Raw genomic sequence first — 21592 nt, 5'->3', positions numbered from 1 at the left:
TCTGATCTGTACTGTGCCCCAGTCGCACGGGCTGGACCCTCGCCTTACCCTCTGTTCAACCAGAGGACCTGCTCCCACTCCCTGCGGGAGCCAGGGCAAGGGGCTTCTCGTCTGGAACCTCCGTTTCTCCACTAGGGAAAGGGGACAAACTTCAGGGGTCTCAGAGGCAGGAGAGATGATGCCAGCCCCTCTGACTGCCCCCAGAGTCCTACAAACAGGACAGCAGTCAGGAGACAAGGCCATAAGCTCCACACTGGGGGAGGCCCTCCTGAGCATCTCAGAGTGGAATCCCCCCTGCAGCCCCATGTCCCCAGAGATGTCTGAGCCCTCTCTGAGCAGCCCCCTTCCCACCCTCTAGTCAGAAGACCCAACTCGAGCCAGACACAGTGGTGCACACCTACGAACCCAGCCGGGGTTGGGCCACAGGGAGATGCTGAGGCAGGAGGATCACAAGTTTAAGACCAGCCCAGGCAACTTAGGGACACCCTCATTCAAAATAAAGAGTAAAAAGGGCTGGGGACATACTAGTTCGGTGGTAGAGCGTCCATCCACACACCTTAAATCTCCAGGACTATAAAAAAAAAAAAATCACTGGACAAAGTGGCTCATGCCTGTGATCCCAGCAGCTTAGGAGGCTGAGGCAGGAGGATCGTGAGTTCAAAGCCAGCACCAACAGTTTATCAAGACCCTAAGCAAATTCAGTGAGAGCCTGTCTTTAAATATAATATAAAAAGGAGGCTTGGAGGGGCTGGGGTTGTGGCTCAGTAATAGAGCACTTGTCTAGCATGTGTGAGGCACTGGGTTTTGTTCTCGGCACCACATATAAATAAAGAAATAAAGGTCCATCGACAATTAATAAAAATTTTTAAAACTGAATAAGGTAGGGCACTGCAGATGTGGCTCAGTGGTAAAGCACCCCTGGGTTCAATCCCTGGTACCAAAAAAAAGGAAGAGAATTAAATCATCATACTGGGCTGATATTAGCTCAGTTGGACAAGGCCCTGGGTTTGATGCCCAGCACTACCAAAAAAAATTAAAAATAAATAATGTCATCATACTACAGTGACACATGAATACCCATGTTTATAGTAACACAGTTCACAATGGCCAAACTATGAAACCAGTCTAGGGGCCCATCAACAGATGAATGGATAAAGAAAATGGTATAGATACACAATGGGGTTTATTCAGCCATAAAGAAAGTGTCATTTGCAGGAAAAGGGATGGAACTTGAGACCTTTATGTGAAGTGAAATAAGCCAAACTCAGAAGGTCAAAGGTCATGAGTCTCCTATGTGGAAGCTAGAGAGGAAAAAGGAAAAGAAAGGTAGGGTGGAGATCTCATGGAAATCAAAGGCCCCTCAGAAGAGGCAAGGGACCATGGGATGGCAGAAGAACTGGGGAAGTGCTGGGGAGTGATATTGCCCAAATTATACTGCTCCACTGTGTGCCTGCACAGACGTGTCTCAACAAAGCCCGTCACATGTACAACTACAGTGCACCAGTAAAAATACGCAAAGAGAAAAACAATTAAAAAGGCTGGGGATGTAACTCAGTGGTAAAGCACCCCTGAGTTCAATCCCCAGTAGAAGAAGATGGAGGAGGAGGAGACAATGACCAGGACAGCACACAGGAGAGTGCCATGTGGAGACAGCAGTGCCACAACTGCATGTCAGTGGGAACATTGGAAAGAAGACTCAATAAAAAAAACTAGCCTTGCTGGACATGCTTAATCTCAGCAACTCAGGAGGCTGAGGCAGGAGGATCACAGGTTCAAGGCCAGCCTGGGCAATTTAGCGAGGCCCTGTCTCAAAATTTAGAAAAAAAATTAAAAGGGCTGGGGATGTGATTCAGTGGTTAAGCACCCCTGGGTTTAATCCTTGATGCCAAAATAATAATAATAATTAAGAATAAGTAAAACAAGCCAGGCTCAGTGGCCCACGCCTGTAATCCCAGCAGGTCGGAAGCCTGAAGCAGGAGGATTGCAAGTTCAAAGCCAGCCTCAGCAACTCAGTGAGACCCTACCTCTAAATAAAACATAAAAAAAGGGCTAGGGGTGTGGCTTGGTGTTTAAGCAGTCCTGGGTTCAACCCCAGATACCAAATAAATAAATTAATTAAATAAAAAGGGCTGGGTATGTGGCTGAGTGGTAAAGTGCCCCTGGGTTCAATCCCAATACCAAAAAAAAACCCAGCTAGCCTTGGACTGAGAGAGAGGCTGCTGGGTGTGGGACCTGGGACTGACAGATAAGGAAGGGGCCAGTTACTGGCAGAACCAGTTGGTGAGGACAAGTGGGAAGGAGAGAAGGGGGAGGCAGCCGTTAAACACACTCCGCCATGGGAGAGTTCTGGGATGGGGGAGGGGTGCCTCTGCTCCTCCTCCCCCCAGAACCTTCAACTGTCAAGTAGTCACATACCAGGAAAGCCACCAGCATGCTGTACTCCGCAGGTAGGCACTAACAGGGCCTTTGCCGCACGCGGGTCCCTCTTGTAGACTAGAGCCTCCCTCCAGAAATGGGAGCTGTGGCCTCCGTCCGACCGAGTGCTCCCTAAGGAAGAGAGCTGCCTCTTTCCTCAGACTGTTTGGGAAACAACAGGCTCCTGATGGTCAGACCAATTGGCAGGAACGCTTCCTCCTTCACCCACTGAGGGGACAGCAGAGGGGCCCACCACCCCACCCTCAGGCTGCCTGGGGAAGGCACCTGCATAAGGGAGGCTCAAGGAGGCCACTAGAGAAATAAACTCAGGAAACAGAAAATCTCCCCCAAGCCTAGAAAAGCAGGTCTGGGAACGTGGAAGGAGCAGTCCCACCGGGAACAAGCCTGGGTGGGGTGGAGTGGTCCTGGGAGAGTGGGCTGAGACAGAGGGAGGTGGATGCTGGCAGAGCCTAGTCCCAAGGTGTGGGGTGCCCTGGGGGCAGCCAGTCAGCAAAGGGGCTCAGTACTGCCCCCCCAAGGGTGGGAGGAGAGAAGCTGTATCACTCAGGCCATGGGGCCCTAGACCCAGCTTCCCAGCTTCTGAGCCCTCAGCATCTACCTGTCCCTGTCAGTGGAGGCCTAATGGGAAACTCCCAAATCCAACTGCAGGCTCTGCAGAAGAAGAAAAGCACAGGATTCTGAGTCTTTCTCCATCCTGATTTTTTTTTTTTTTTTCTCTTTCAAGAGGGTCTTGCTATGTTGCCCAGTCTGGTCTTGAACTCCTGGACTCAAGTGATCCTCAGCCTCAGCCTCCCAAGTAGCTGGGACTACAGGTGTGCACCCATGCACCTGATTCTTAAGAAACTTTCCTTAGTGGGGGACCAGGAGCCTCCAGGCTCCAGGGACCCCCCAAAAGGGACTCCATAGAGACCTATGTGCTATGATCGGGAACCTGCTCATCCTGACACCAACTCTGGCTTCCCTAGTCTGAGCCCAGGTCTTTTTGATCCCCAGTCCAGGCGTAAGCATAGGGACAGTGCTGGGTAAGAGTCTGAGTGTTCCAGGGGATTCCAGTGCTGCTCCAGGATGTGCTTGTGAAGGGGCTCCCCAATGGAATGGGGAGTCCAAGAATGAGCCACATCCCCTTGTATCCCTTCACAGCCTTGTTATTAGGCCCTTCCTATGGGAGACACTAAGAAGCATAAATTTCTTCCTTCCAGAACTGCTTAGAGAAATCATTCAAAACACTTATTGATCACCTACTATGTGCAAAATACAGAAGCAAACAAAATGGACCAAAATTCCCTGCTCTCTCATGATCTTCCTTCATGAGGGACACAATGATAAACAAAATACATAGTATGCCAGATGCTAGCAGGACAGGGGGTGAGAGCCGGCAAGAGAGAGAAAACGCAGACCAAAAACCACTAGAGCCAGTGCAGTGTCACACACCTGTAATGCCAGCAATGTGGGAGGCTGGGGCAGGAGGATCAAAAGTTTGAGGCCAGCCTCAGCAATTTAGCAAGACCCTCAACAACTTGGTGAGACCCTTTCTCAAAATAAAAAATAAAAAGGCCAAAGAGGTAGCTCTGGGTTCAATCCCCAGTACAAAAACAAACAAGCAAACAAACAGTACTTCGCAAAGCAAGGCATTGGTTCATTCATTCATTGAAAGCATTTTTCTGCCCCTGCTGGGAGACCAGGTGTTAGATGATGTAGAGGAAACCCAGGGGGGTACAAGGTGACTCAACCTCCACCTTTGAGAGCTCCCAGGCTCCCAGGGGATCAGACAGGTCAACTCAGAGCTGGCAGGCAGTATTGAGTGTCATTTGGAAAAAAACATTATCATAGCCAAGCCTTGGAACCAACCTTCAAGAGATGAATGAATATAGAAAATGCGGTATATATACACAAAGGAATATTACTTAGCTAAAGAAAAATGAAATGATAGCATTTGCTGGTAAATGGATGGAACTGGAGACTATCATGCTAAAGCGAAATAAGTCAATCCCTAAAACCAAAGGTTGAATATTGTCTCTGATATGCAGATGCTAACATACGATGGTGGGGGGGGAGATAGAAGTTAGTTGGATTAGACAAAGGGAAATGAAGGGAAGGGAGCGGGGATGGGAATAGGAAAGACAGTAGAATGAATCAACATACTTTCCCATGTTCATATATGAATACACGACCAGTGCAACCCCACCTCCTGTACAACCACAAGAATGGGAAGTTATACCCTATGTATGTACGTCAAAATACACTCTGTTGTCATTCATGTATAGCTAAGAAGAATTAAAAAAAATAAAAATAAATGAAAGAAAGTGTTAGGCTAAGCAGCCCCAAGCTTTGCTTGGATACATCAGTGGAGGCTCCACAGAGTTGAGGGTGGGGGCTGAATGGAGCAGGGACTGGAGGCCAAGCAGGGCTCTTCCCAGGAGACACAGTGTATGCACAGGAGCAGGGATGAGTCCAGGCAGAGGCACAGCAGTGGGAACAGTCCAATGTCATTGAGGGACAAAAGAAGCCTGGACACCAAGGTGCTGGGCCAGAAAGTGGCAGCCAGGTTTGGGTTTGTCAAGCTAACAAGAGGCGAGCCATTTAAAGGACTGGGCAGGTAAGGGGAGTAGCTGCAGTCAGCTTGCATTTAAGAAAATCTCAACCAAGCCTATGGGGAACCAGTAGGGAGAGAGGATGCTTAAAGAAAGGGGCAGGTTAGGAAATTATTCTCCTGGCCTAGATTATCAAATGACTTTTGCTCTTTAAAGTTAACGTTTTTAGCTGGGTCCATAATCCCAGGGAGACTGGGGCAGGAGGATCGTAAGTTCAAAGCCAGCCTCAGCAACTTAGCAAGGCCCTAGGCAACTTGGCGAGACCCTGTCTCTAAATATAAATATCCCTGGCACCAAAAAAAAAATTGAATATGCTTTGTGCCCCAAACCCACTGCAGATGCCTTAGGCTATCACCCATTCTGAAGATGGAGAAGCCAAGGCGAGAAGAGATTAAGGGCCTGAAGTCAGTCTTTTTTGGACTCTGGCCTGGTGCTCTGTGACCTGGGGTACGCCTCTGCTCCCTCTCTTGGTGATCAGGGCCTTCCAGGGACCCCTCTCACTGCCACTGCGACTGAAGTCCAAGCTCTGTTGTGTTAAATGGAGACGCCCGCTCCTCCCTCTGTGGGTCTCACCTCTGACAATCACGGGGTCCTCCAGCCCCCCTCTGTAGCTGCCCCTTCTCTTCTCACTCTGAACCCTCCCAGGCCCCAGCACCACACTGTTCTGCACCCTGCTGAAAACTTGGGGAGGCTGAGGGGGTCAGTACCTGCATGGGTGGGGCCTGAGATTCACAGCCAATTGTTTCCCTGGAGTCTCACCTCCTCTTCCTCCTCCTCCTCCACTCCTCTCTCTGCCCCACCCCTTCCCTTCCCCTGAGTGCTCCAGGTGACAGGGAGGAGGGTCGGATGGAGGGGTGCACATGCGCATGCGTGGCATGGTGTGCAGTGCATGTGCATGTGGGTGGGACATAAGCGCGTTGTGGTTTGGGGTGGCAGAGCTGTGGGCAGGGCACCCTGGGTCTCCAACTACCTGACTTACTCTAAGGCTCCCCACTCCCCACTAGCCCATTACCTAATTTGGACTCTCCCCCATCCACCCACCCTGTCCCCAGCAACCCTTCCCCTCTGCCCTCCCACCCTCTCTATACACCATTATTTCTGTTCTCCCCACAAACTCTGCGTCTGGAGGCCATTTCTTTTTTCCTTTTTCAAATAGCTCATTTTATGTGTATGTGATCCCATAATAAAGTTAGCAGTCACAGGAAGATTGGATGAGCAGTAGAAGCCATAATCCCTGATTTCCAGTTCAAAATGCTGTTTGACAATCATCACAGCATTTCAGGGTTTGGGGGTATAGCTCAGTGGTAGAGCATTCACCGAAAGTTAAAAATCAAGAAATAGCAATGTAATCATTTCCCAAATATGAAAAGTTAAGTAGGTATATGGTTAGCCAAGCATGGTGGTGCACGCCTGTAATCCCAGTGGCTCAGGAGCTAAGATAGGAGGATCTCAGGTTTGAAGCCAGCCTTAGCAATCTGTCGACACTGTCTCAAAAATAAATAAATAAATAAATAAATAAATAAAACACAAGTAGTTGTGGAGGCAACTTTTTAAATAATTTTATTGAAATATAATTCATATGCTGTACAGTTTACCCATTTAACTACAACTCTTGTGGGTATGATGGCACACCCCTGTAATTTCAGCTACTCAGGATGCTAAGACAGGAGGATCCCAAGTTCAAGGCCTGCCTCAGCAACTTAGTAAGACCCTGTTTCAAAACAAAGGGGTTGAGGATATAGCTCAGTGGTTCATCCCTGGGTTCAATCTCCTGCACAAGGGGAAAAAATAAGTGTACAACCCACTGTCTTTCAATACACAATCTTTTATATCCATGGGTTTCACATTCACAGATTCGACAAACCCCAGGTTGAAAACATTCAAGGGAAAAACTACAGAAAATTCCAAAAACCAAAATAAATTTGTCACACAGAGTACTTACACTAAATCCATGCAAAGGAAGCGGTAGACTGGGTGTGGTGGCACATGTTTGTAATCCCAGTGACGCAGGCTGAGGCAGGAGAGTTACAAATTTAAACCAGCCTGAGAAATTTAGTGAGACCCTGTCTCAACAGAAAAAATTAAAAAGGCCGCGGATGTGGTCCAGCGGTAGAGTGCTTGCCTAGCATATGTAAGGCCCTGAGTCTCATCCCCAGTACCCCACCCCATACACACACAACACAAACAAAAGCATAGGGGAGGATGTGTGTAGATTATATGAAAATACTATGCCATTTTATATAAGGTACTTGAACATCTTCTGATTCTGATATGGGCACATGGTCCTGGAACCCATGCCCTGTGGATACTAAGAGACCAGAGTTTACAGTTACACACCCATCAGCACAGTCGATTTTACATCACCTTCATTACCTTCCAAAAGAAACCACCAGCAGCAGGCCCTCTGCCCTCCTATGCCCTACCACTAATCTACTTTCTTTTCTTCTTTGTTTTTTGTCTAAAATTTTTATTAACATATTAACCGTATACATCAATGGGGTTTATTGTGTCATTTCAACGCACCAGTGTGCACTGCTCAAATCAAAGTAATTAGTATTTTCCTCTCACTATCATTTCTTTCTGCTTGAACTCCTCTTTTCTGTAATTTCTGTGTCTACATAAATTTGCCTATTTTGGACTCTCTCTCTCTCTCTCTCTCTCTCTCTCTCTCTCTCTCAGTACTGGGGATTATTGAACCCAGGGTTTGCCACATGCTAGGCTGGCCTCTGCCCCTGAGCCACACCCCAGGCCTATTTCACACGGTCTGTCTACATGGAATCACACAATATGGAGTTTTTGTGGACTGGCCTCTTTGGTTCAGCATGTTTTGCTTTTGTTTTTTTTTTTGTTTTGTGGGACCAGGGGTTGAACCCATGTCCTTGAGCATGCTAGACGGATGTTCTCTCACAGAGTTACACCCCCAGCCTTTTCTAAAATATTTTATTTTGAGACTAAGTTGCCCAGGCTGGCTTCCAACTTCCGATCCTCCTGTCTCAGCCTCCCGAATCCCTGGGACAACAGGCGTGCACCATCCCGTCTCGTTGGTTTAGCATGTTCCTAAGGTTCATCCATGTTGTAGCGTATGTCCCTACTTCATTTGGTTTTTTTGTTTGTTTGTTTATTACACGTATAATGCATGTTTTGTTTGTCCATTCATCAACTGATGGATCTTTTTTTGGAGTTTTTTCCCCACTTTTTAGCTATTATGAATAATGCTACCATGGACATTCGTGAACAGATTTTGGTGTGGACGTTTGTTTTCCTCTCTCTTGGGCACGTGGTAGAAGTGGATTTGCTGGGTCGTAGGGCAGCTCTAGGATTCACTGTTGGAGAAACAGCCAGGCTGTTTTTCCGAGTGGCACCTTGGAGACAGGTCCGTGGTAAGAATTCTGGCTTGGCAAGATGGACGCCCCAGATTTGATCTCCAACACCACAAAAAATAAACAAATAAGCAAGTAAATAAGTAAAACCAAAGGGGCTGCATCATTTCCATTGCCACTGGCAGCACACGAGGTTCCGGTTTCTCCAAGTCCTCACCAGCACTTCTATCACAGCCACCTGGTGGGCGTGAGGTTAAACCTCATTGTGGGGTTATTTTTTTTGGGGGGGGGGCAGGGGGATTGAACTCAGGGGCACTCAACCACAGAGCCACATCCCCAGCCCTATTTTGATTTTATTTAGAGACAGGGTCTCACTGAGTTGCTTAGCGCCTTACCTTTGCTGAGGCTGGCTTTGAACTTGCTATCCTCCTGCCTCAGCCTCCCAAGCTGCTGGGATTACAGGAGGGCACCATGACGCCCCGCTCTCACTGTGGTCTTGACTCAGTGATTCCCCAATGATGAATGTTGCTGAGCTTTTTTTCATGTGACTGTTGATCATTTGTATCTCTTCTGAAAAATACCAATTCCATTTATAATTAGGTTATCTGTCTTTTTATTATTGAGCAGACACCGATTTTATTAACAAGGGCATGTTTGCCCACATAAGCCATAGCCGACTCAAGGCCAAGGGACTCGGCCAACACAACAATGCCCAAAACTACAGAAACCAGGACTTTGAGGAGCTGCAAGCAGACTGCCTTAGCATGGGCGAGCTGTTTGAAGACCCCCTATTCCCTGCAGTACCCAGTTCCCTGGGCTTCAAGGATCTGGGCCCCAACTCCAGGAGTGTCCAGAACATCTTGTGGCAGCGGCCCAAGGTGGGCGCTGTGGGGGGAGGTGTGGGCTCATGGGAGGGGACTTTTATCATCTCCAGTCCCCGACACCACCTTATCCTGACCCCTGGGTTCCACCTCCATCAGAGCTGGGGACAGTTCTGAATGCACTTCGGCCACAGGTTACCCTTGAGAGGTCACTCACCAAGCTCCGCTACCCCAGCCTAGCCATGTCCCGTGGGCCCTGCACCTCCCCCTCCCTCCTCTCATCTATCCCCCTGGAACTTGGAGGGAACACCAGTCCCTAGTCAAGGTGTGAGGGCGGCAGGCAGCAGGTGTCCTGGGCCCCCTGACACCTTTGTTCCTTCACTGCAGGATATTGCAAGCAACCCCCAGTTCATCGCAAATGGGGTCTCCCCCACAGACATCTGCCAAGGGGTACTCGGTGAGTGGGGAGCAGGGGGAAGCTGGTCTCCACTGCAGAGAGGCCGGGGAGAGGGTTGGTGGGGATACCTACGGCAATCTGGGTTTGGGGGTCTGTCGGGGGTGCTGTATTGATAATAATGAACTATTCAACGCTTAGTGAGTTAAAAACATCAAGAGGCATTTCTTATCTCGAGGTTTCTGTGAGTCAGGAATTCCAAAGCAGCATGGCTAAGCGGCTCTGAGTGGGCCGCTCTTGAGGTCATCAGCTTTGCTGTGTTCCTCTGAGGGTTCCCTGAGTCTGGTGGTCTGCTTCCAAGATGGTGCCCTCACCCAGCAGGAGGCTCAGTGCCTTGCCTTTTGGCTCCTCATGGGTTTGCTTGAGAGTCCACACAGCAAGGGATCAAAGTTAGTGATCCAAGAGAGGCTAAGGAGGGAACTTAGCCTCTCTTAGGACCTAGTCTCAGGAGTCCCACAGTGTGACTTCCATTCGTTAGAAGCAAGCCCTGAGTCGGGTACACATTCAAGAGGATGAGAATTAGGCACCATCTTTTGAGGGAGGGAGAGCCAAACTTTGGTGGACAGGTTTTCCAACCACTGATGGTGCTACAGCCTGCTCAATCCAGGGCCTCAAATAAGAGAGCACTGACTCCATCTGACCCACTGACCCTCAGGCTGCATGGACAGGTCTTCCTTCGTAAGCCTGGTCCTGTTCCAAAGTTTCCTCCAACCCCCTGTTCCCTCTTTAGGGATGAAACCAGGGTTGGCTTCCCCTAGGAATGAAGTCTGTCCCCACTTGTGGCAGAGAAAAGGGGTGTGTGGCCATAGTAGAGTCCAAGGAGACCTCGGGCCCCGCGGCTGGCTCTGTAGCTCGCTGGGCTGCAGGGGCATTGGTTCTAGGAGGAGACCCTGGTGCTGGTGGGTCTGCAGCACACTGAGCTTTCCTTCCTGCCCTCTGCCTCCCTCCAGAAAGCTGGGAGGTCCCTGGTGATCACAGAGCTCTGCCGGTGCCCTCGGCGGCTCAGCCTGGCCCTGGGGGCCCACTCAGGCACCTGCTTCCTGGCCCACTAATGAGGGCTGAACCCGAGAGGCAGATGGCAGTGGGTGACTCATGGTGCTGTCCTCCCACAGGCTCCATTGAAGTCAAGCCTCAGGCCACACACACTGCCCTTGGGCCCCATGCACAGCTAGTCCTGGGGACTTCACTGGCGTCCAGATGGAGCCTCCGGGTCTCCACAGAATGAGGGTGACACGAGGGAGAGACAGCTGAGACCTTCCTCACTACACCAGTGTGCTCATGGGGTGGGAGGGAGCAGTGGGAGGGGCGACTGGCTGTGGTGGAGGACAGGAGCGTGTTGAGTCTCTCCCAAAGAAAGCAGGTCCCAGGGAGGGGAGCAAGATCCCAGAACAAAACCACCTCCCCCAGAACTCCCCCAGACACAAGCTTAGGGCCCCGGTTTGTCACTCTCTCCCAAAACAGAACAGGGGGCCGAGGAAGGGCGGCTCTGCTGGGAGCCAGGTGCCAAGGCCAGGTTCCTGCTCCCCCAGGGCAGGGACTCGGGGATCCACCCACATGTGGGTGCTCAGGGGGAAAAGCCCTGCCTGCCTTCCAGGGGACTGCTGGCTGCTGGCTGCCATTGGCTCCCTCACCTCGTACCCCAAACTGCTGTACCGTGTGGTGCCCAGGGAACAGAGTTTCAGGAAAAACTATGCAGGCATCTTCCATTTTCAGGTGAGGAGCAGGGTGAGAACCAGAGTTGCTTTGTGGGAGGTGTGTGGGGGGGAGCAAAGGAGAGAGAATTCGTAGGTGCATATTTATTTTATTATGGTCTGGGGGCTGGACTTTACCCCTGGGCTACAATTCCAGACAGTTCTCTTATTTTTTTCTTTTGGGGTCTTGCTAAGTTGTCCAGGTTGGCCTCTAACTGATGACCCTCCTGCCTCAGCCTCCTGAAGAGTGGGCTTTTATTTTCTTTTTCAAAAATAACATGACTGGGATGGCTTTGGGCCTCATTATCAGAGAAGTGAAACTGTTCCTGAAAGAAATCACGTCGGCTGATTGTTTAAGCCCCCAAAGAAAATAGTTATGAATTCATGGTTCTTCTCCCTTGTCTTTCTCTCCTCCTCATTATTTGTGTATGCGGTGTGTGTGTGTGTGTGTGTGTGTGTGAGTGATGTCAGTAATCTCCGTCACTTAATGTTTGTGATCTGTCCCTTAGTAACATTTGGACAATTACCCATGTCATAAAATATTTCTAAGAATAGTAGTAGGAGATTTTAAGATCTCAGAGATCCTGGCAAAGCTGCCTATTTTTAGAGGAGGCCCTTCGGTCAAGAGCGGGTGGAATGACCTGGAGACCAGGCAGGACGGGGAGGAGGCTGGGGGGGGTCAGGAGGATTCAAGATTTTCTAGGTCTTTTCCCCACTGTTCAGTCTTTGCAGGGAGTGGGGCTCCGTGGCTGGTGTGTTACTGGGCCTGGCCACCAGGAGGCGCTCAGGTGACAGGATTCCCACGTGGCGTGTGTGTGTGTGTGTGTGTGGTGTGTGTGTGTGTGTGTGTGTGTGTGTGTGTGTGGTGTGTGTGTGTGGTGTGTGTGTGTGTGTGTGTGTGTGGTGTGTGTGTGTGTGGTGTGTGTGTGTGTGTGTGTGTGTGGTGTGTGTGTGTGTGGTGTGTGTGTGTGGTGTGTGTGTGTGTGTGTGTGTGGTGTGTGTGTGTGTGTGTGTGGTGTGTGTGTGTGTGTGTGTGGTGTGTGTGTGTGGGGGGGGTGTGTGTGTGTGTGTGGTGTGTGTGTGTGGGGTGTGTGTGTGTGGTGTGTGTGTGTGTGTGTGTGTGGTGTGTGTGTGGGGTGTGTGTGTGTGTGTGTGTGTGTGTGTGGTGTATGTGTGTGTGTGGGGTGTGTGTGTGTGGGGGGGGTGTGTGTGGGGTGTGTGTGTGTGTGTGTGTGTGTGGTGTGTGTGTGTGTGTGTGTGTGTGTGTGTGTGTGGTGCTGGGGACCGGGGGCTGAGCGATGCCCCTGCCCCACTGAGGCCCACCTTGGTGCCCACAGATCTGGCAGTTTGGGCAGTGGACGGACGTGGTGGTGGATGACCGGCTGCCCACCAAGAACGCCAAGTTGGTGTTCGTGCACTCCTCGGAGCGCTCCGAGTTCTGGAGCGCCCTGCTGGAGAAGGCTTACGCCAAGTAAGTGCCCGGGCCACAGGGGGGCATCCCTCCCCTCCCTCCCCAAGTGCTCACACTCCCATCTCTGTACCCACAGGCTGAGCGGGTCTTACGAAGCACTGGCAGGGGGCAGCACCACGGAGGGCTTTGAGGACTTCACCGGTGGAGTGGCCCAGAGCCTCAATCTCTTGAGGCCCCCTGATAACATGCTGAGGCTCTTTAGGAAGGCCATGGATCGATCCTCCCTCATGGGCTGCTCCATTGAAGTAAGCCAAGCTTGGGCCTGCCTCAGGGCCTTTGCATCTCTTGCTGCTTTCACCTAGAAAGCTATTTCCCCAGCTATTTGTATGCATACCTTCTCACTCCCCTTTCAGTTCAGCTGTCCCCTTCTCGGGTCAGCCTTCCATGACTCCCAGTTGATGTACTTTCTACTTAGTTTTGTTTTAGGGGGCCACCAGGGATTGAACCCAGGGGTGCTCAACCACTGAGCCATATTCCCAGACCTTTTGATTTTTGGGGAGGGAGGGGCAGTGCTGGGGATTGAACCGCAGGGCCTTGTGCATGCAATGCAAGCTCTCTACCAGCTGAGCTATAACCCCAGCCTTGATTTTTTATTTAGAGACAGAGTCTTGCTGAGTTGCTTAGGCCTCACCAAGTTTGTTGTTGTTGTTGTTGTTTGAGACAGGCTTTCACTGAGTTGCTTAGGGCCTCACTAAGTTGCTGAGGCTGGTCTTGAACTTTGGATCCTCCTGCCTCAGGCTCCTGAGCTACTGGGATTACAGGCAAGCGCCACCACACAAGGCTTCTACTTTGTTCTGATTTTCTTCTTCAGCATTTATTGTGGCCTGAAATGTCTTGCTCACCTATGTATCTATTCACAGTCCATCTTCACACAGTGCTCACGTTGCATGTGGGCAGGGACCTTATTTGTGTCATCATCCACTGCTGGACCCTGGGACTTTAGACAAGACCTACCATATAGTAGGCACCCAACAAATACCTATTTTTTAAAAAAAATGAACCCAGAGTGCTACCATATGACCCAGCAATTGTATTCTTGGTCATTTATCACAGAGAAATTAAGATTTGGGGTCCACACAAAGCCCCCTACCCAGATGCTTATGGCAACTTTATTCCTAGTAGTAAAAAAAGACAATCAAACTAGTCCTTCAGCAGGTAAATGGCTAGATAACCTGTGATGATTACACACCATGAAATACTACTCAGCCATAAAAAGAAACAAACTATTGATAGCTGTAACAGCTAAGCTAGCTCTCTAGGGCATTAGCTGAATGAAAACAAGTCAACTCCAGAAGGTCACACACTGATCCTGGGATTCCATTACATGACATTCTTTTTTTCCCCACTGGGAACTGAACTCAAGGGCACTTTACCACCAAGCTACTTCCTCAATCCTTTTTATTATTATTTTTTTTTATATTGAGTCAGGGTCTCACTAAGTTTCTGAGGCTGGCCTAAAACTTGTGATCTTCCTGCCTCAGCTTCCCAAGTTGCTAAAGTTGCTGGATTACACAGCAACCACATCCAGCCCCATTTATTTGACATTCTTGAAATGACAAAATATTAGAACTGGAGAATAAATTCTGGATTGTTGTTGGCTAGGGAAGAAGAGATGGGTGTGTTTATAAGCAACATAGGGGCTGCTTATAGTGAGGGAAATGTTCTGTACTTGACTTTACGGAAGTACTTGACTATGGTGGTGGGCACACCAAACCACACACGTGAGAAAACTGCACAGTGAGAGCTAATAAAACTAGGGAAAGCGTGCAAGGTTAATGGATTGCATCAAGGTCAACATTCTGGTTTTGACATTATCTAGTTTTGTAAGATGTTACTCTATCTCTGTGTGTTATTTCTTACAACCGTATGTGAATCTACCATTACTTCAAAATACAAAGTTTAATTTTAAAGAAAGAAAAAAAAAAAGAACCCAAGGGCCAGGCATGGTGGGGCATGCCTGTAATCCCAGCGACTCAGGAGGCTGAGGCAGGAGGATCACAAGTTCAAGACCAGTCTCAGCAAATTATTGAGGCCCTAAGCAACTTAGCAAGACCTTTTCTCAAAATAAAAAATTAAAATAAATTAAAAAGCCCTGGGGATGTGGCTCAGTGATAAAGCACCCTTGAATTCAATTCCCTGCACCAAAAAAAAGAACCCAGAGAGTTCTCACCTTTCTTGGGGTGCCCCGGTCCAGATCCTGAATGCCTTTTCTCCCCCTCTGCTCTGTAGGTCACTAGTGACAGTGAGATGGAATCCATGACTCATAGAATGCTGGTGAGAGGACATGCTTATGCAGTGACCGGCCTTGAGGATGTGAGTCCTGGCAGCCAGCCCCACCCTGAGGATAGCAGGAAGGAAGGCACCTCTCTCCTAACCCGTGCCCCTGCCCTGTCATGCCTCTCTTAGATCCGCTTCAAGGGCAGGATGGAAACACTGATTCGGATCCAGAATCCCTGGGGCCGGGTTGAGTGGAATGGAGCCTGGAGTGACGAGTAGGTGCCCGTGACCCAGGTGGGGGATGGAGGTCTCAGCAGGCTCAGGAGTAAGGCAGTGAGGGACTGACTGTGTGCCAGGGCAAGCCCCTCCCTGAAGGCACTCCATCCTCCTGACTCAGGACCCGGGGAGGCAGACCTTCAGGGGGAGGGGCGGGAGGCCAGTGGGGAGGCTGGCCCACCTGGCTCCTACTGCCGCCTTCTGTCCCGCAGGTCCAGAGAGTGGGAGGAGGTGGATTCCAAGCTCCGGGAGCAGCTGCTGAACAAGAAGGAGGATGGGGAGTTCTGGTGAGCTTGTCTCTGGTCCACTCCCGACTCCCCCGGGCCCCATCCCTTAGCTCCCCTCCTCCCTCCACCCTGTGCCTCCAGTGGGGAGGTCGTGGGGGGCCTCTGCACTCCCGGGTGTGGGTATGCACTGACACCCTCCTGCAGGATATCCTACTACGACTTCATGAACAACTTCACGCTCCTGGAGATCTGCAACCTCACCCCGGATGCGCTCTCTGGGGACCACAAGCGCTCCTGGCACACCACCTTCTACGAGGGCAGCTGGAGGAGGGGCAGCACCGCGGGGGGCTGCAGGAACCACCCTGGTAGGTGAGGGGCCTCGGGGCAGGGAGCGAGCAGTGAGCCACACTCACCACTAACCCAGGCCCGGGGCGCAAGGTCACAGGGGCCAGGGTGCATGAGGTCAGGGGTCAACCCAATCGATCCCAACATCTGCCAGTAGGGGAGGCAGGCACTGTCCCAGCAAAACCATCCGATCCACTTCCTCCGCAGACACATTCTGGACCAACCCCCAGTTTAAGATCTATCTACCAGAGGAGGATGACCTGGAGGAGGACGTTGAGGGAGACCCAGTCTGCACCTGCCTGGTGGCCCTGATGCAGAAGAACTGGCGGCATGCGCGGCCCCAGGGAATGCAGCTGCACACCATTGGCTTTGTCGTCTTCCCAGTGGGTGCCCTGCGGGTCAGGCTACTCTTGCTCCCTCACCTCTGGCCTCCTCCCTTGAAGGCCCTTCTTCAGGGTCACAGCCCAACTGCCCAGGTTTCCATCGCCCCAGAGCCATGGCTCTCCCGATGCTGTTTTCTTTTCACAGATTTTAATTAATTAATTTTGATGGGGGGGGGAATACAGGGATTGAACTCAGTGGCGCTCGACCACTGAGCCACATCCACTATTTTGTACCATCCACTGTTTTGTACCAACCACTATGTATACAAACCACGATTTGGTATTTTATTTAGAGACAGGGTTTCAGTGAGTTGCTTAGTGCCTCACTTTTGCTGAGGCTGGCTTTGAACTCACAATCCTCTTGCCTCAGCCTCCTGAGTACATGGGATTACAGGCCCATGCCATTGCCCCTGGAATCCTACTGAATTTAACTCGATTTAACTCACCTTTTTACAAGTTTATAAATTTGGAGCTGGGTGTGGTGGCATGTGCCATCTGCTACTCAGGAGGCTGAGGTGGGAGGATCACTTGAATCCACATTTTCAAGACTTTGACTCAAAAACAAGCATATAGCTCAGTGGTAAACACTTGCCTAGCATGCTCAGGACTCTGGGTTCAATCCTCAGCAACACACACACACACATACAAAAAAAAATTACCTTGGAAAAACATTATGTAACTGTATTTCACAATCCAAATATGATGGATGTTTTTATTTGTTTTGTTTTGTTTTTTGGTACCAGGCATTGAACTCAGGGGCGCTTAACCACTAAGCCATATCCCCAGCCCTTTTTTGTTCTTTATTTAATAGAGACAGGGTCTTGCTGAGTTGCTTAGGGCCTTGCTAAGTTGCTGAGGCTGGTTTTGAACTCGTAAACCTCCTTGCCTCGGCCTCCAGAGCCAATGGGATTACAGGTGGGCACCGTGGCACCCAGCTAAATACAATAGATTCTTTGTGTGTGTGTGTGTGTGTGTGTGTGTGTGTGTGTGCGGTGGTGCTGGGGATTGAACCCAGGGCCTTGTGCATGTGAGGCAAGCAACTGAGCTATATCCCCAACCCAACAATGGATTCTTAATGCTATCAGAGCCCCCCCAATACATACATACATACACACACAAACCCATACCCTCTACCTGGCTTTTGCAGACCTTATCACTCTCAAAATCTGAACCTCCTCTCTCTTTCTTTCCCAGGTCCCAAAAGAGGTACAGAAGAAGACATGGGGCTTGTTCCTGGGCAGCAACCCCTGCCCGCTGCATGTGTAGTGTCAAAGGGTGGGATTTGGTAACATGCTCTGAGAAACACTGGGTTAGGATCCAGCCCCTTCAGGCCCTGGTGGGAGTCGGGGAGAGAAGAGACCACACCAGGGTTGCATGGTCTTTGGGCCATGTCCAGAACAGGTTGGTTGGTGTTGATACCTAATCCCAACCCTGCCCATCAGGCTGCTTGCTTTGGGGGACCCTCTCTCTCTGCTCTCCCATGCCAGTCCTGCACCCACCTCCAGGGCACATATAGTTTCAGAACGTCCAGGATGTGCACTTGAAGAAGGATTTCTTCAAGAAGTATCAGGACAACGGCTTCTCAGAGACCTTCATCAACTCACGGGAGGTGAGCAACCACCTCCGGCTGCCTCCAGGACAATACATCATTGTCCCCTCTACCTTTGAGCCACACAAAGAAGCCGACTTCCTGCTGCGGGTCTTCACTGAAAAGCACAGCCAGTCTTGGTAAGGGTCCATACCTCACTGCTTCTAGATCCCCTGAGCAAGAACTGAAGGATATCAAAGCTTGTGGAGCTGTCGTCTGGTTCTCCTCTACATTGTCCCTATTTTATAGTCAGGAAAACTGAAGCATTAGGAGGTGAAGTCTCGGTTAATAGTAGAACCAGAACTAGAACTAGAATCTAGATCCTTCTGAGCTGTTCCATGTTGCTTTGAATATGCAACATGACCTTCCCCAGACCCCACTGCAAACCTCTGTCTCCTCGACTTCTGGTAACCCCTAAGCTTTCACTCTCTTTTCTTCTAGGGAACTGGATGGATTCAGCTACGAAGAGCTTCTCCAGGAGGTGAGGGGAGGCTGTGGGACTGGGGGTTGGAAGGAAACCACATGGGAGAGATGAAAGAATTTTTTGGACTGGGTTCCTTTCCCACTCCCTTCCCCCAGGAAACCCCGTCTAAGAAGGACATAGATGAGGACTTCATAAATTTGTTTGAGACAGTGGCAGGCCAGGTGAGAAAGCCATGGGGAGAGCCTGAAGGAGTGTGGCTGGAGGCTCAGGGGGCCGGAGCAGGAGTTTCCCCTCCTCTTTCCTAGGACAAGGAAATAGACCAATATGAGCTACAGAAACTGCTCAACAGAACGGCTTTCAAACGTGAGTCCCCACTGCCACCCTCACAGCCCTTCCCCCACATAGTTTGCCCCACCTTCAACCACATCCCATTCATTCCATCTTTTCTTCCTTCCCTCACAGTCAAATACAAGATCAAGGGCTTTGGCTTGGATACCTGTCGCCGTATGATCAACCTCATGGATGTATCTTCCTATCTAATGGGTGGGACCTGTCTGGTATTCTCCCACCCCTGTCCTCCACCCCCAAGCCTGACCCAGAGATGGCAACCTCTCTGGCCAGCCACAGAAAAGATGCCCATTCTGCCAGGCTTGGTGGCCCATGCCTATAATCCCAGCAGCTCTGGAGGCTAAGGCAGGAGGATTGCAAATTTGAAGCCAGCCTCAGCAACTGAGCAAGGCCTTTAAGCAAAGAGCAAGACTCTGTCTCAAAATAAAAAAATCAATAAAAAGGGCAGGAGATGTAACTCAGTGGTTAAGTGCCTCTGGGTTCAATCCCTGGTACCAAAAAAATGATGCGTGTTTTTACCATTCAGTGGCTCCCTGCAGTGAGCCTCTCTGCTTCCCTGCCCCAAGATATACTCCTCAGTCCCTTTTCTGCTGTCCTTGACTACTCCCACCCAGAAAGATGAATCTGGAAAGATGGGGATTTTGGAGTTCCAGGTCCTGTGGAAAAAAATCAAGAAATGGACGGTAAAGAGCCCTAGAAGGACAGTCTATTGGAATCAGGAAAGGGTGTCCTCTAGAGGAGTGGGGACTAGCAGGAATGAAACTAGAATTGGAGCCTCTGACCATAGGGGCATATGACAGGAGAGGGTCTTGGAGTGCTAATGTATGAGCTGGTCAAAATGTTTAATAACCAGGATGGCCCAGGTACCAGCTAGTCTTGAAGCTGCTGTATCAGAGCCCTCCTGCAATGCTTGGAATTAGTGCCTTAATCACTAGATAATATTGGGAGCCCATAGGGTAGGTCATTGTGGGAGGACTGGAGATCTTGAGCAGCTATTATGAACCAACTGTACTGCAATATTTCTTGGTTTCAACCAATGCTATGTACATAGCCCTACCACATTTGTCTTCAGGATATCTTCCAAGAGTGTGATGAGGATCAATCAGGCAACTTGAACTCCTACGAGATGCGCTCGGCAATTGAGAAAGCAGGTGGCCAGTGGGTAGGAAAGGGTTAGGGACTGGAAGCACAGATGCCTTGTCCAGAGCCCTGGAGTCTGCCCCTCCCCCCTCTTCTCTCTCCCAGGCATTAAGCTGAACAACAAGGTGCTGCAGGTGCTGGTGGCAAGGTATGCAGATGAAGACATGCTTGTGGATTTTGATGACTTCATCAGCTGCTTCCTGAAACTGAAGGCCATGTACAGTGAGTTAAGCACCTGCCCATCGACCCCCATACCAGATGCACGTGGCCCCAGTTCCAATGCCAGCTCACCTTGCTGGCGCTAGAACTTTGTGCCTCCATTTCCCCATCTATCAAATGCGGATGATAATGGTACTGCCCCCTTGGAATGGAGGTGCAGAGTAAACGAGGTGATCCGTGGAGAGCACTCAGAACCAGGTCTGGCTCCTAGCAAGGGTGTATAAGTTGTGATCATTCCTTCCTCACTGGGTTAGGGGATTTATCCCGAAGGCAGCAAGCATTTTCTGACCTTGTTGGAAGTGGGTCCTTTAAACCACTGACCGCCTCGACCTCTTTCTCCCGCCTCCTCCCTGGAACAGTGTACTTTCTCACCAAGGATCCCAAGAATACTGGCTATATTCGTTTGGACTTGGAGCAGGTACACGGGGGAGGAGTGGGAAGGGATGGCCCCGCCCCTGGCCCCACCCACCAGGCTCTGGCCCCGCCCACTCGGCCGCCTCCCCTGCACGTGCTGGTCTACTCTTCTCTCTGCAGTGGCTGGTGATGACCCTGATATAGGCACTCTGCTGGAGCCTGGCTCCCTCCCTCTGCCAGCTGGGGGTGCTGGCCGAGGAGGTTGGGGTGCCCCTTGCCGCCTTCAGCTCTCTGGTCGGCTGGACCCGGATGCCGTGTTTACTCCACTCTCGCTCTTCCTGCTCGGAGGGGTTCTTTGTCCCCCATCAGCTTCTAGTAGCTGGATCAAATTTTCTCCCAGTATATTTCATTAAAACTTAAGTTAGGCTTCCTCCTGTTCCCCCGTGTGAGACAGCCGAGAATAGGGAAGGCACCTGAGCTGCTTGGTGCCCTCCAGCTTTCTGTCCACTCACCTGCCTGCTGACCCAGTCCTCCTGTGGCATCGCTTCTCTCTCTTTTCCCTCACCCGTGGATGTTATTGTAATAAAGAGCACATGCCACTAGCTTCCCCATGTCTGTGTTTCTATACCAGGAAAAGACTGGCCAGGGCTCAGGTCACTTCCCCAACACCAAAGAGGTGTCCTGTAGCTCTCTCCCTCCCGGCAAGGTGATAGATACTACCTGTTTCAGCCAGCTTTTTCACTGCTGTGACTACAGTTTCAGAGGTCTGACTCCACAGAAGGCTGGCTCCATTCCTCAGGGCTGGAGGTGAGGTGGAACATCATGGCCGGAAGAGTGTATTGGAGAGAAGCAGCTCACATGGTGATCACAAAACATGGAGGGAGACCCCACTCCCCAGATACAAATATATACCCCCAAATATGTACCCACACTCCCAATGACCCACCCGCTCCAGCCACACCCCATGTGCCCCCAGTTACCACTCAGTTAATCCCATCAGGGATCAATTCACTGATTAGTTTAAGGCTCTCCCAACCTAATCATTTCCCCTCTGAACCTTCTTGCATTGTCTCTCACATGAGCTTTTGGGGGAAACCTCACATAGAAACCATAACACCACCTTACCTCTGGAGAGCCCTTAGAAATATGAGCTGTTGCAATGGCTAGGGGGCGTTGTTGGCATTGGCGGTAGTCCAGGATGTGAAGTTTGCTTCAGTCCTTGAGGGTAAGAACTGTACAGTATGCTGGATGGTGGAGCAGCGTTGGGGTGGGGGCACAGGGAACTGT

At 50.4% G+C, this 21592-nt stretch overlaps 1 protein-coding gene across 1 annotated transcript; it reads left to right on the top strand.

The window, feature by feature from the left end:
• Window positions 1-8721: 8721 nt before the first annotated feature.
• On the top strand, window positions 8722-20909 carry Capn11 (calpain 11). Its single transcript, XM_005318866.5, has 21 exons — window positions 8722-9225; window positions 9556-9625; window positions 11217-11335; window positions 12651-12784; window positions 12861-13029; window positions 15014-15097; window positions 15191-15276; window positions 15490-15564; window positions 15709-15869; window positions 16057-16232; window positions 17427-17438; window positions 17749-17960; window positions 18262-18301; window positions 18400-18465; window positions 18550-18607; window positions 18707-18768; window positions 19207-19275; window positions 19665-19743; window positions 19838-19954; window positions 20311-20369; window positions 20486-20909. Exons 1-21 carry the CDS (start codon window positions 8998-9000, stop codon window positions 20507-20509), a joined length of 2100 nt encoding a protein of 699 aa, XP_005318923.1. The 5' UTR covers window positions 8722-8997; the 3' UTR covers window positions 20510-20909.
• Window positions 20910-21592: the final 683 nt, after the last annotated feature.

The sequence above is a fragment of the Ictidomys tridecemlineatus genome, chromosome 8 (genome assembly GCF_052094955.1).
Source record: "Ictidomys tridecemlineatus isolate mIctTri1 chromosome 8, mIctTri1.hap1, whole genome shotgun sequence".
NCBI lineage: Eukaryota > Metazoa > Chordata > Mammalia > Rodentia > Sciuridae > Ictidomys > Ictidomys tridecemlineatus.
This window is presented reverse-complemented; position numbering and strand designations above follow the sequence as displayed.

Excerpts from the sequence above, each read along its gene's own strand:
- Capn11 (XM_005318866.5), top strand. The coding sequence starts at position 8,998 with ATGTTTGCCCACATAAGCCATAGCCGACTCAAGGCCAAGGGACTCGGC. Across the intron at positions 9,226-9,555 it reads TCTTGTGGCAGCGGCCCAAG|GATATTGCAAGCAACCCCCA; the intron begins GTGGGCGCTGTG and ends CCTTCACTGCAG. Across the intron at positions 15,277-15,489 it reads AATGGAGCCTGGAGTGACGA|GTCCAGAGAGTGGGAGGAGG; the intron begins GTAGGTGCCCGT and ends TCTGTCCCGCAG.